Here is a 15,217-nt window from a genome sequence, read left to right on the forward strand (position 1 = left end):
GTGTAAAACCAGTAAGTGGGGCGGAGTTGAACAGGATGGTTGGGCATTATGTGGTCGAGGAAATGCTGCCTGTGAATACTGTTGACTCACCATCGTTTCGAGCCATCATATCTAAGATCCCTACCAGTAATGATACCGAGCTGCCTCACAGAACATGCTTTTCTAGTTACCTGGACAAACAATATGAAGCGATGGAAAAAAATCTGAAGGCTGCGCTACATGAGGTCGATTTTGTGTCAACAACAGCTGATATTTGGACAGCTAACAATAAAAGTTACATCGGGGTGACATTACACTGGCTTAGTAAAGACACGTTAGAACGTAAAAAGGCCGCTTTAGCATGCAGAAGAGTGCGAGGGAGACACACGTATGACGTAATTGGACAAGAAATTGAAGACATCCACTCGGCGTATGGGATTGGGAACAAGGTGGTTGCAACAGTGACAGATAACGGCTCGAACTTTGTTAAGGCGTTTCGAGTTTACCAGGCTGTGTCTAGCGATGATGAGATGGAGGAAGAGCCAAACCCCGATGATGACGTCACGTTTTTACCTATGGCAGAACTCTTGTCAGCTGAACATGAAAGTGATGCCGAGGCGCAGATTGTGCTTCCTCCACACCACAGGTGTGCTTCCCACACAATCAACCTAATTTCCACAAACGATGTGGAAAAATATTTAACATCTAATGCGGACATTAAGGTTGTTTACAGGAGCAGCACAGCAAAATGCTCAGCTCTTTGGACAAAAGCAAGTAGGTCCACCAGCGCATCAGAGGCAGTAGAGGAAGTCAGTAGAAGAAAGCTCCTGGTACCAACCTCCACTAGGTGGAACTCATTTTTTGATGCTTTGAAGAGGGTTACAGAAATCCCCATGAATGAGCTGAATACTCTGTGCACAAAGCTGGGAGTGAAATGCTTCAAAGAGAGAGAATACCAATTCCTTAATGAATACTGCACGGCCACAAAGCCCCTGACTGTGGCTCTGGACATTCTCCAAGCAGACTGTCCTTATGGAACTTTATTACCAACACTGGAAGTCCTGATGCAGAGGACCCTGGCTGTCAAAGATGCCCTTTCCACCATGACCGCAGGCCTTCCAGATGCTATAGTGCAGGTATGATCCACGTTTAAGCTATTCCACTTAACACTATACACATTCACAATGAGAGTCAAAATGCTCACTTATGCCAATATTATGTTCAACAGTGTGCTATTTAATAAAAAAAAAATGAATAAATAAATAAATAAATACACATACACAAACAAATGGGATATTTACATCACAGCACAAAAGAGAAAAAAATGAAAAGAGAAACAGAAACACAGACAGACAGGTTATTGCACGTATCCTAAACATAGCAATTTATTTTTATTTTTCAGGCGGTCAAGACCCGGTTTGGTGATCTCCTGCAAGACAGAGATGCCCTTCTAGCAGCTGTGAGCTGCCCAAAATTCAAACTCAGGTGGCTGAGAGATGCCGATAGGAGGGAGCAAGTCAAACAGCTTCTAACCGAAGAATGCCGCGCAACTGCTCCTCCAATACAGAGCTCTGCCAGTGTGGCCAACACAGCTGTCACCCAGGGTGAGATGGACTTCTTCAATTTTGAGGCAGAGCCAGAGGAGACCTACTCTGCAGAAAAGGAGGTCATGAACTACCTGAGCTCATCCCATGATCTGCAGATCCTGCATCGGTTTACAAACATCAAGAAGATCTTCATGAAGTATAACACTCCAACCCCATCCAGTGCTCCTGTGGAGCGTCTCTTCAGTCTGGGGGGTTTGGTACTCACGCCAAGAAGAAATAGACTGTCTGACCAGAGGTTTGAAAAGCTTCTGTTAATGAGGTACAATCAGTGGTTCACCTGCCCCACCCCACAGTTCCTTGCATAAATACAACTAAGTGAAGTCATGAATACAGATACAGGTTTGATTTTTTTTGTAAAACTCCTTGCTGTTCTAATGTGGGACAACTACAGGTTCATTAAAATGTTAACTATAACTTCAGTGTTACAGTAATTCATACAGATAAATTCAATCAGAGTTAAATGCATGGAGTCAAGAATGTCTATTGTATTTTGTTTTTGTTTAAAGAAGTGTTTATGTCAAATTGAGCCAAGAAAAGCTACTTTATTTTTTATAGGAAGTATTTAAGTTGGATTTAAGGGAGTCAACAAAACCGTTTTATTTGTAATAAGTATTTCAGTTAAATATAGTGAAGAGTATTTTGATTTTTTTTAATATGGTTTTATTTCCCTAAAACCAATTTTTGCTGCTCTAATGTTAGATAACTACAGGTTCATTAAAATGTTAACTATAACTTCAGTGTTACAGTAATTCATACAGATAAAATCAATCAGAGTTAAATGCATGGAGTCAAGAATGTCTATTGTATTTTGTTTTTGTTTAAAGAAGTGTTTATGTCAAATTGAGCCAAGAAAAGCTACTTTATTTTTTATAGGAAGTATTTAAGTTGGATTTAAGGGAGTCAACAAAACCGTTTTATTTGTAATAAGTATTTCAGTTAAATATAGTGAAGAGTATTTTGATTTTTTTTAATATGGTTTTATTTCCCTAAAACCAATTTTTGCTGCTCTAATGTTAGATAACTACAGGTTCATTAAAATGTTAACTATAACTTCAGTGTTACAGTAATTCATACAGATAAATTCAATCAGAGTTAAATGCATGGAGTCAAGAATGTCTATTGTATTTTGTTTTTGTTTAAAGAAGTGTTTATGTCAAATTGAGCCAAGAAAAGCTACTTTATTTTTTATAGGAAGTATTTAAGTTGGATTTAAGGGAGTCAACAAAACCGTTTTATTTGTAATAAGTATTTCAGTTAAATATAGTGAAGAGTATTTTGATTTTTTTTAATATGGTTTTATTTCCCTAAAACCAATTTTTGCTGCTCTAATGTTAGACAACTACAGGTTCAATGTGATGTTCAATATAGGCCTACATGTTCATTCATTTATCCTGAAGGAGGGGGGGATATTAAGCCTATGTACTACTTTTATTTGTAAGAGTTTTTTGAAAAAGATATTTTAAGTAAAGTCAAGAAAGACTGTCTTTTATTTATTCTTCATTTAAAAAACAAGTAAGCCTATTTCCAGAAAATGTTTGCAAATGTTGGAGTCAATAAAGTGAGTATTGGCAGAACTGGTGGTCATTTTCATGTTATAGGGCTGGGCCGGGGATCTGCTGAAAGTAACTAAAAGTAATCTCATTTAGTTACTTTTAAAAGCAAGTAATCAGTAACTTAAATAAGTTACTTTTTAAAGAAGTAGTCAGTAGTCGGATTACTGTTTCAAAGTAACTGTGGCAACACTGTTTATTTAACCAGAAAGTTCAGTTTGTTTAGGGAGGTATGAATCCGCAATCGAACTCTGATGCGGACCAAAAAAGCAAACTCAGGTCCACCTCAAAACCAAGGTCTCGGCTTGAAGAGAACTGTTGTGCTGTACAAATAGAAAATGTTAATGTGAAAGCCAATCTGACTGGAGACTGTTCCAAAAGCTATAATTGTACTGTGATTTAATAGAAATAAATTTATTTATATCTTAAAAATACCTTGCTCGATGTCTGTACAGTCTTCACATTAGTGCAATAAAGTGAAATGTACCGCTTCTCACACCTTACTTTGAATTGTCCTTGTCCTTAATTCTGCTACACAAATAAACTTACCTTGCGTTGCCCAGTGGTGAGCTTTTATACCTGATGCAAACAGCACTCATTTATCATTCACAGTACATTTAGTGGATGGATAAACATTTGTCTACCATCACAGTGCTCGCTTGTAGCCTCACAAACCCTCCAGTTAGAGAGACCTTTTGTTGACATACTATATAGACAGCAAAGCATCACCTCACTGTTCCTTTGTTTGGAGTCCCCCACTTTTGGTCTATTGTCACTGTTCAGTAGCACTTTCAGATGCACTTCCATTAGTATAGACTGCTGAGTTCTGTTGTTGTTGTTCTGTTTTGTATGCTATTTCTTCTGTGGGTACAATCCTCACACCACGCCTTCCATTGCTTTTCAGCTGTGAGGGATTCCCACTTTATTTCTTTGTATTGCTACTATGATATCAGCTCTGTAGGTGCAGAGCTGTAATAGCTGCTTGGCTGTGAAGAGCCCAGAAGGTGGTCCTACAGTATAGCCTGCCTCAACTGTATCAGTAGCCACTGGAAGAGATGTCTGCTAGACCAATGGAAGGTAAAATGCCTAAGTAGACTTTGACCGTTAGCCCCAGGAAGGAACCAAAGTGCCATAAATGTTAAGGCAGACTCATCACAAACCAGAAATTGTCTACAAAAGTCAAAACATTGGCCCTAACCCCACTAATGGTGGTCAACACAAAGAATAAACCATATCTATTGCTGCGTAAGACTCCTTGTTAAGCATTGATTAGATGAACTTCACTGAGGACCAGGACAGTATTGGGGACTTCCAGGCCCCTCAGCAATGGTTCCCCTCACTCCTTGCTAGAGTCTGGACCTGGGCTATTCTTAGTCAAGCAAGGTTTTCAACTAACTTTATCATACGCCGGGATTGATGATTTGCCAATAAAAGTTCCTTTGTTAAGGTCACTCAGAAAGATGAGTCAAATGTCTCAGCTTTACACCCGTACATTAAAAAGCTTCACCAGTCCTGGGTAGATCTCAGATCCCTACTCATGTATAACAGGAATGCAGAGCTCACAGGTCTATGCATGATGCAGCTCGATATAATTTAAACCATATAACATATGCTAACACAAAGTTAAATGGGAAAGAACGAAAGTTGTTTCTGACCCAGTAAGATCTGCAGTCTTAAAGCAGGAGATTGTGCAACTTCTGGAGAGAGTCGGCCAGTCCATGCTTCAGGCAAGTTCAGGGGGTCATTAATTTACTTACTAATTTGAAAGAGGATTGATGATTTCATCCAGTTTTCGACTATCAAAATTACAATGTCAAGGTGCTGTGATTTCACATGCTTTGCCTGGTAGACATTCATTGGAAGATTGCACAAGGGGAACGTTTTACAAGTGTTGACTTAAAGGATACCAGTGTTCGTGTGACAGTGGTACCTCCTTGCAGACTGTTTCTATGTGTTACTTTCATGGGATGGAAGTACCAGCTTAGGGTGCTCCCATTTGGCCTCTCCCTTGCCCCTCTGACATTAACCAAATGTGTGGCTGCAGCATTGGCCCTGCTACAGGCTCATGGACTGAGAATTCCTACCCTGCTTGGATGGCTGACCGATATGCACTCCAACTCAGGAGCAGTCACTCATTGACAGGTCCCTCCTATCTATGGTCTTTGGTCAGGAATCCATGTGAGGTTCTGACCAAAGTCAGAGTTCTTTGAGTCAGCAGGTAGTATTCATTAGTATTGCCAGCAACTCACTAACCACGAGTGCCTCTCCATCCCTAATGAAGGTGGCCGATGTGATTCTTTTTGTCATGTTTTCAGCAGAGAGTCAGACTATCAAACTGTCTGCTCCTCCAACTGATGAGCAAACTGACTGCCATGTCCATTGCTAGGCCTCAACCCTAAGATCCACCAAAACAGGCTTGTACGTCTTTCAGATTAGTGCATGGGGCACCTAGGGCATTGGGAAATGAAGGCATCCCTTTGGGCTCCACCCCTCTCATGTGGAAATTGTTTTCATGGATGCATTTCTTTCAGACAGGTGAGCTATGTGAAACCACATCATTGCCAGTGATGTCTGGGTCTTCAGAATAAGTGTCATATAAAACTACTTAAGCTACATGCAGTTCAACTACATTTCAGGGATTTCCTTCCTGCCCTGAGAGGGAAACATGTCATTGTCTGGTCAGACAACACTTCTACAGTCTACCACACAAACTATCAGGGCTCACAAGATCTATGAAATGAAAAAGCTTCCTGGATGGGAGGCAAAACGTCTTCAAACTTGGAACAAAGTCCAGTTGATTGTTTTTTTTTTTTTTTTACTTTTTTGGAAATATCCATGCACTCAGTGATGGAGGATCAGAACCTTCTCCAGTAGATATCATCTGCCAGAACCTTGATATGGACTTACTCTTCAAACAGAATTGTTGCTGGGATAGTGCAGACTAAATTCAGTTTTTCAGATAATCTAATGTACCGTATAGCATATAAGAGGTTGAGCTCTTCGCCTCAAGCAAAGGAACACATTGTCAACAGTGGACAAGAAAGTCAGCTAGGGCAGGATGCGCTGGTACTCTTGTAACCAGGCAGTTGGGCAGATTGTCTTTAATGTGCGTCCGACCTCTACTAGGACACTTTATGTTAACAGAAGAAGGTTGTTCATCAGGTTGTGTGGCGATCAAAGTTTTAACCAGGACACTGCCATCTGCCAATACTATTTAGCTATTTACAAGAGTTACTGTCTCCTCTGTCAAGTTCTACAATCTCAATCTTTGTGAATGGTTGGTCAGTGGGTTGATGTTCTCTGGTATGGTAATTCTGGTAGTTTTTGGAGAGCTTTCATTTTCTGCTGTTTGAGCCAGTTGAAAGTGCTGTTTTTCACTAGATTTTGGTTAAAGTGCTTGTGATTTACTCCAGAAAGCAGGTGGAGGACATCAGTACTGGGAACAGTTTGTTGTGGAATTTTGACAAGTCTGGTGTTACTTCATCACCCGACTCATCTTTTTTACATTAAAGAATTTCTGGCTTTGATGTTAAACAGCCAGCCTCTGTGTTTGCCACCTAGGGAACTGGTCTGAAAATATCCATTCCCAGGTCACTGTGTCTGTTTAAATGTTTGGGCAGTACATCAAGTCACAGCTAGGATCTGCAAAACAGATGCCTTGTTTGTTTACTATTGCGGGTGCAGAAAGGGCCATTCTGTGTCCAAACAATGCCTCTCACTTTAGGTAGTTAATAGATCTGAAGGTTAAATGCCATTTCAGAGATATGTACACCTCCTGGGCTGTGCTAAGGAGTGCGTTGTTGAGTGACATTTGTGCTGTGGTTATTTGGGCTTTATCTTGTACATTTGCCTGCTTCTCCAGGGTGAATGCTGCTACAGGGTGAATGACTGTGATGTTATTAGACTACTCCAAAGGCCTCTGATGTATGATAAGTGCTGACTCCTGGTGATTTTGTTGGTATTATGTCATCTAGGCCTAAGCCCTATCCTCTGCCGATCAGGAGGAATTAAATGAAACAAGGGTTACATTTCTAACAGGTTCTATGAATTCCAGATTCCAGACCTGCAGAGTTACTTATCACTCAGAGTTTTGCAAATACATTCTAAAAAAACTGTGCTGGGTTTGTTGGGTAGAAAAACCTACTACATCCATCAACCAGGTCAAGTCCAGTGGGTTGACATGGTTAGTACATACCGTATTTTCACGACTATAAGGCGCACTTAAACGTCTTTTTTTCCCCTCAAAATGTGCGGTGCGCCCTATGGTGCGGTGCGCCCTATGTGTGTTGTAACTGCGACTTTTGAGACCACCTCATTGAGGAGATGATGAAAGAGTGGCTGAATGTAAGGAGACCAGGTGTTTTTTTTCCACTCATCACCATCGCTGTTAATATGTAACTCCATGCGTGCCCATCTCACAGCTGATGTGAAAAACATGGGGAAACAAATTAACCCTGTGCTCGCTGTTCAACCGCTCGACATCGGTGTGAACCGGACCCAGCAGGTGCAGCAGAATCAGCGAGTTTACATGCAAAGTCAATGGTTGACGCGCGTATAGGTGCAGCAAAAGGTCCCGCAGCGCGTTTTGAGCTGCAGGTGCAGCACGTCGGGAGCGTTTAAGCATCTGACGCACCGCCAACGCGCTGCTGCTGCTCGAGATGGAAAAATTGAAGTTTTGCTGCTGGACGCGCCGCATCAACCAATCAGAGAAGATGATCTGGGAGCTGACAGCGAGACAGACACAGCGCTCTGATGACATATGAACGCAAATGAAAAAGGCTGGATGGATGAGATGATGAAAGCGTGGCTGAGGGAGGTGTATGTGAGGAGTGAGGAGAACAGGTGTTTTTTTCCACGCATCACCATCGCTGCGTGCCCATCTCACAGCCGATGTGGAAAAAAAAGGTGAATCAAATGAACGCTGTGCTCGCCGTTATCCCGGGGGGTCTGACAAAGGAACTTCAACCGCTCGACATCGGTGTGAAGCGGCCGTTCAAAGTAAGGCTGCGAGCTGCGTGGGAGCGATGGATGACCGACAGAGACCACAGTTTCAGGATAAGTGGAAGGCAGCGCCGGGCAAGTTACGCCACCGTTTGCGGATGGATTGTAGATGCTTGGACTAACGTGTCTGCTGGCACTGTTGTTCAAGCTTTTGCAAAAGCCGGCATTATTTCTGAGGAGCCGCGCTGCACGGAAAGTGACTCTGACAGCGAAGAAGGGGAAACTGGCATGTCTGATTTAGCGCAGCTGTTTAATTCAGAAACAGAGGATGATGACTTTGATGGGTTTGATTAATACTTTGTAATAAATACATGAATAAAGCACAATCATACTCAGTTTTGCTCCCGCTCTATTTTTCTACCTGAAAACTTAATTCAACAGCAGCCTCTGGGCCGGGTCTCCTCCTCTTCACCGCGGTGGCTGGCTTTTTAAGTGAGAAAGTCCACCTGAAAACTTAATAATTGCAGTCAGTTCATCCAGATTATCTATTTTTGTCGGAGGCGCTCAGACCCCCACATACCAGCGGTGCACCGACAGTAGAAATCCTTTCATCAGCAGCCTCTAGGCTGGGCAGCCTCCGGGTTCACGCGGTGGCTGGCAGGTGTTTTTCATCTAAATAATTTTAGCTGCAGGCACCAGGATACCGGTAATAAAAGCGAACATATTCCGTCGGCAGGTTTCAGGATTTTAAGTTAATTTAGGAGTGACCACAGCGCTGTATCATCTGCGATGTGTCTGTCTCACGGCCAGCACCCAGGTTTGATTAATACTTTGTAATAAATACATGAATAAAGCACAGTCATACTCAGTTTTGCCCCCGCTGTATTTTTAAATACGCAGTAGAGGTATTTAAAGGTAGTAGAGGACATGTACCTGTATATAAAAAACGCGCCCTATAGTCCGGTGCGCCTTATGTGTGTGTTAAATACAGAAATGGGACACATAACTGAGAGTGCGCCTTTTAGTACGGTGCGCCTTATGGTCGTGAAAATACGGTATATTTTTGACTTCTGTGCTGCAGATATGTAGATATTCAGGTGCTAATCACCATCCTCTGGTGGTCATTCGGAATTCATAGGATTTTTCTTATATACTGTACTTAACCCAATTTCGACTGCTACAAGAAAAATGGACAGTGAAAATCAAATGGACGTTTGAAAGTTTTTTTTCCTCCCTCTAACAGGATAAGACTGATATGCTCCCAATTTCAAAATGCATTACATGAGCAGGTGCAGGCACAGGCATTTTAACGACAAAAATAAATGCACTATGATCATCTCATTAAGCTGTAAGTGCAACAACTAAAAGCAGCAGAGTTCTCAGAATTTATTGAATGAAAATTGTTTTTCCATTCCCGAGATCACAAGACTTGAACACTGATGCTTGCAAATACTCTCCAACTAAACTGTCTGAGCTTTATTTATTTTACAAATGATTACGAATATAAGCTCTAGATGTGTCATACAGCTGGTTAAAAGAACCCTGTGTTACTCATGCTGTATATTAGGTGAAACATGATTCAATAAACTATCAAATGGGGCTGAATACAAATGCATGTTATGCTGTATGAGATTTATATTTTTAAATATGTAAAGACTAAAAAGTATGTACTATATTGTGCTGATTCTTCATGTAAAAGTATAATATAGTACATCATCATCATAATCATCACATAAAATCATCGTCTTAAGAAGAATTTTTAAACAACAATAAAGTGTCTTACCTACAAAAAGTACATTAAAAAAACCCTATGAGTTACTACAACATTTAACTTCTATTTCAGATTGAATAAGGTATTTTTAAAATTTTAATTGAACATAATTAATGTATGGCTGTAATGTATGTATGGCTGCTCAGTTATGCAGAGGGTAGCACCTCCTTTCAGCAAGAAGGTTCTTGGTTAGATTCCCAGCCTGGGGTTTTTCTGCATGGAGTTTGCATGTTCTCCCAGAGCATGCGTGGCTTCTCTCCAGGTACCCCGGCTTCCTCCCACAGTCCAAAAACATGACTGTTAGATTAATTGGCTTCTCTAAATTGTCCTTAGGTGTGAGTGTGTGTGAATGGTTGTTTGTCTCTGTATGTCTGTGTTTCCCTGCGATGGACTGGCGACTTGTCCAGTGTTTACCCTGCCTCTTGCCCGTAGACAGCTGGAGATAGGCACCAGCACCCCTCGCAACCCCGCTTAGGATAAGCGTGACAGAAAATGAATGGGTGGATAATTAAGGTATTCAGTTCTCAGCTGGAAAGTGAAAGAGATGTGAATAAGTTTGGAAGGCCTTGATTTACAAAATAAGAGATATTATGAAAAAATACAAATACAAATAAAAATATTAATAACTTTAGCTAAACATAAAAGTCAGGTAATTGTATGATCTTTATTGAGTAAAACACTCATCAAAGTGAGTTGGTTGACTTGAGTCTATCCCTTTCTTACCCTGTGCCTTGACATCATCCACAGTTGGACATGGAGTTTTGATGGTGACCTCACTTGGACTGGAGCGCCGTCCTGTATTGTCTACAGCCCACAGACGGAACCTGAAAACATAAGCAAGCAAACCAATAAACAAACAATTAAACAGGTTGAGGGTAATATTGAGGAAGTCAGCTGGTTTGGTTTATGGGGTTTTCTATTTAAATAACATGCTGCTGTCATTTTGCACATCTCTGATGTTGCTGCTATTTTCAAACATCCATAACTGTAAAAATGTCCATAGCTGTATATTGGTTATTTATTATCCAGTTGAACAGTTTTTATATTGTTAAAACACTTTACAGTACAGTGTTTTATTGCTTATCTTATAGCTCTTCACTATTATGTTATTGTTATACATTTTTCTAAGGTCCATATTTGTGTGACCATTTTATCTTTAATCTTTTTGCTGCTGTAAACACCAGAATTTCTCTATTGTGGGACAATAAAGTTTTTTTTTTATTCTATTCTAGTCTATTCTATAGAAGAAATTCTGTGTCACAGGATCTGTAAGCAGTGTTCATCTGTTCTTCTCAATTAATTTTCCTGATTTCATCACAGTTTTAGGAGCAACAATCTGACAAAACAATACTGGCTGGTAACCCAATAAATTCCACAATGTAAGGAAAGCAGCTGCTATCATCATTACAGAACTTGCTACAACTAGATGCTCTTGTTAGGCTTTAGCATCCTTTCTTTGTAGCTTCTATGTTCTCTTTCCCTGAATGAATATCCCCACCTTGTGGTTAAAATAAAATTTGCAGTCGGTGATCCATTTAGAGACAGTAAAGACGAATACATATCTTTTGATATGACTGTTCAAACATTATTCCACCAAAGGCTGAATTTCTTCTACTGGCGTTCTTGGCTTTAAGCTTTCATAAAGTCAAGCACAAATTTCCCTTCACATAAGGATTTTGTCCAACCAGGCACCACACACTCTCAAGCTTTTTTTTTTCTGGTTTGGTCTGTATTAGAAATGTAAAGGGCCTGCAGCCGCCTGAGAGGGATAAGATGAACAGACTTGCAGAGATGAATGAGCTGTCAGTTGGGATAAAAAGAGCAGGATTCTTGTGGATGTTGGAAATAAAAGGGCGTGTGTAGTGGTTAATTCAGCCCATATACATCCAAAGTCTGTGTGCTCTGTTGGATTCTTGTCCTTTTCTTCTTATCTTTTTTTTATGTTCATAGTGTTTCTTTCTGTGCTTCACCTTTAAGTGTTTTTTCCTACTTTATTTCCCAACAAAAAAATTGATTTAATGTCTCTTGGCCATCCCTCTTACCCCCTTTTCTATTCCCCGGTGTGTTTTGTTCCCTCTTTCTAAAGTGTGTGTGGCTTCCTCTCTGGCATGGTTTGTATGAGATAAGTGTGAACATGCTTGGGAGAAAATCGAAGTATCCGGTCTTGATCACGGCATCACATGTTGAGGCTTTTTTACTCTGAAGGCAAACATATGCGTGATACTAAAATCCATTTGAATGAAAAATGGAGTGATACAGGATTCCTTGTTTTCGGGCACAATTTTACCACAAGCTAAGTTGTAATTTACTTTTGATTTTTATTTTCATGATGTATTTAAAGAGCAACCGATTTTTAGGTGTATTCTTTTTTCAGATGTGCTGAAGTATTAAGAAACAGACAATAGTGATGAAAGCAAATAAACTTCTATCCCAAATAGTGCTCTTGAATTTGTCCAAATGTAATATGTATGGCATAAAACTGTAATGAAATGAGATGGAAAAAAAAGCTTAACTGTGATGAATGGGGATGCATGTAAAACATTGTCTTTAAATTAGTAACGTGCAAGTTCCAGAGTTTATGAAGAAGTTTACAATCCCTGATGACAAATTAAAATTACATCAGTGTTGTGCACTTGCATGGGAGAGGAGGAAAAGCATTGAAGTCTTCCACTGCAACTGCACAGTCTTTTGTTTACAGGCATAATTTCTTCTGAGGTAAGCAAACTATGAATATTGAAGTTATATTGAATGGACAATCTTAACTTTTCAGCCAAAAAGAGAACAATCTTTTCATTACAGGCATTTTTTTTTCTGAATTAAGAAAGTTATAAACATTAGCATCCTAACTTTTTAACAAAATAGGACATCCTGTGGTCCCAGCGCAGACCTTAACTCTCTAAATTTGTTGAAAAATCACTTGTCTTATTCGGGTTCAAGTTTGGCATTCTTTGTTGGCACAGACAAAACTTATTTTTTACTCTTTTGTGATGAGGTTAAAGGCTTAACACCTGAGCTAAGATGAAAATGGCCAGTGAATCCCTGGAGACACAACCTTGAGGCTGAGTTGAACAATTGTGAGCTAAGAAATGGGAAGTGCAGGAACCCAATGCGGTTTATTAAGAGGTAGAACAACAAGAGGAGCGAAAGGTCTTGACAATAAATTTGTTAGTAAGGATGTTTTCTGGCATAAGGACCTGCTCTACCACACCTTTCTCCATTTTACGCCCTCTATTGACTTGTTTGGTAGACTAGTTTTCATCAAAGTGCAGTAAGAAATTTTGAACTTGTCTTGAACTTCCTTTTGGGAAAAGAGAAAATGTGTTTTGGTCGTTTGTTTAATCAACTGATGATAATAAACATTTTTATTCACAACTCCACTAATGGTGCAGTTTTTGTGGCTTTCTCAGTCATTATACCTAATCCTATAAAAAAACTGAGTAAACTGATCATATAACATTTAAAAGAGGACCCAAGACTCAGAATTAACTAGAGAGATCATAGAAGAAAAAAAGATCTATAATTCATCACCGAGCCAATGAAGGTTTGAAAACCTGAAGAACAGCATCACCTGAGGACTGATTTTAGGCTACATTCACACTGAAGGCCTAAATGCTCAATTCTGATCATTTTGTGAAATTTTTTTTGCGTTGACGTTCACATTTCCAAATATATGCGACTTGTATGTGATCCCCTGCGTGAATTGCAGTCATACAGCGCAAGTGTCCCGCATTTAGAGGATACAATGACTTCACAGGCCAGCGTGCACTGTGTTTACGGAAGTAAACATGGATGATAGTGCCGGAGCACATCTAGCAAACTTTCCCAACCATAAAAACACAACCTTTTCAAGATGGTTAAACATAAATACTGCTCTCCGCATCATCGTCTGTTGTTTTCCTTGCAGCTTCTTAATAGCAAGACCCAGAATAGTGACGTTTGCTGGGTATTAACGGCTGTTACAGTCACTGACCTCTAGGAGCTCTCTTCATGAGAGCTCTCTGTTTGTGTTTCAGGTCTTCCTGGCTGTTACAGGTGCAATGTGTTGAAACTCATCCTGCCACCTATATTACCAAGGTAGATCTGCTGAAGGGGCACTGGCAAGTTCCCCTAACTGCCAGGGCTGTTTGTTGTTTTGGCCTTGGAGACCCTGAGGCTTTAAGCTTCCCTGTTTTGCTGTTTGCTTTTTTTGTGACCCCTGCAAATTGTAAATAAATCATATTTTCCTACTGACATCAACTTTTAGTTTACTGACTTTTTTGTTACACCCAATGTCCAGAATTTACCCTTTAGTGGTCTTAAGGGTGGGGGGTTGTAACAACGGCGTTCTGGTCAGATGAATGCCACCAGGCCGTTCAGACACAGGTTGTATTTAAATTAATCAGATTGGATTCATGACCACATAGTCAAGTGGCCTGGGTCCCATTGGAAAAAATCAGAACTGTGTTGTTCAGACTGCCATGAAAAGATCAGATACAGGTTGCATATGGGCCAAAAAAATCGGATTTGGGTCACTTCAGGCTGCAGTGTGAACATAGCCTTAGTCTTCACCACAATTAAGTTAAAGTAGAGACCAAAAACTGTTTTTTCCCTGGTAAAGGTTGTTGGATTTTTTTCTTAAAGCACGGCCAATCAACTTTTTTTTTCTGCTATACTAATGGCTAAATTTAGCTGTATACAATAAGAAATAAGGAATTTTTTCATACTGGCTACAGCTAACAACTGAAAGAAATATTCAATAAAATATCACAAATTAAATTACTTTTGTCTTGTATAAGTACCAAATGAGCAAAAAGTATCAGTAAAACAGGATTTATACATTGGAATAGAGGAATTTTCTTGTCTCCTGAATTTTTACTGATGCACCAACTTCACCAGACTGTGTGGTGAAGTTGGTGCATCTTGAGCTTCTATCAACTGTAACATATTTAAAACATTGTAATTTTCCTTACTTAATATGATAAATATAGGGTTTTTACTTACATGTATGTGGTGTCGGGCTCCAAGCAGCGAATTATAAGACTGATGGAGGAAGATAGTAGGTTTGGGATGTCCCCTAGAATAACACACGGAGACCTGGCCCCAGACAGGATGTCATCCACAAAGCTTAAGAGAGTTTCTGCAGAAAGGAGAAGGAAACAGTGGATTTTACTTCAATATGATAACACATGCAAGACATACTGCTGCTGGTGCTGCTTTGGTTTAGCACCTTTTTCTGTAATACTAAGATGTAATGGAGTTGATGTTCCCTTTAATTTTACATATATCTGGGTATTCACACAAGTACACTGAGGACCACTGTGAATAACGTCAGAATGCGCCCCAGGCTCTCCTATACCTCTGCATTGCAGAAGACCTACTGTGCATTTACA

At 40.0% G+C, this 15,217-nt stretch overlaps 1 protein-coding gene across 6 annotated transcripts in view; it reads right to left on the reverse strand.

The window, feature by feature from the left end:
- The window catches only part of astn1 (astrotactin 1), a 486,347-nt gene that overhangs the window by 35,264 nt on the left and 435,866 nt on the right, over positions 1-15,217 (reverse strand). For all 6 annotated transcript variants that reach the window (XM_038300459.1, XM_038300458.1, XM_038300457.1 and 3 more), the window contains 2 exons: positions 14,829-14,964; positions 10,572-10,672 (listed from right to left, as the gene is read on the reverse strand). In XM_038300459.1, coding sequence (XP_038156387.1) covers positions 10,572-10,672; positions 14,829-14,964 — 237 coding nt within the window. The remainder of the gene's footprint in view (positions 1-10,571; positions 10,673-14,828; positions 14,965-15,217) is intronic.

The sequence above is a fragment of the Cyprinodon tularosa genome, unplaced genomic scaffold (genome assembly GCF_016077235.1).
Source record: "Cyprinodon tularosa strain WSP-4 unplaced genomic scaffold, ASM1607723v1 ctg45, whole genome shotgun sequence".
NCBI classification, from domain to species: Eukaryota; Metazoa; Chordata; class Actinopteri; order Cyprinodontiformes; family Cyprinodontidae; genus Cyprinodon; species Cyprinodon tularosa.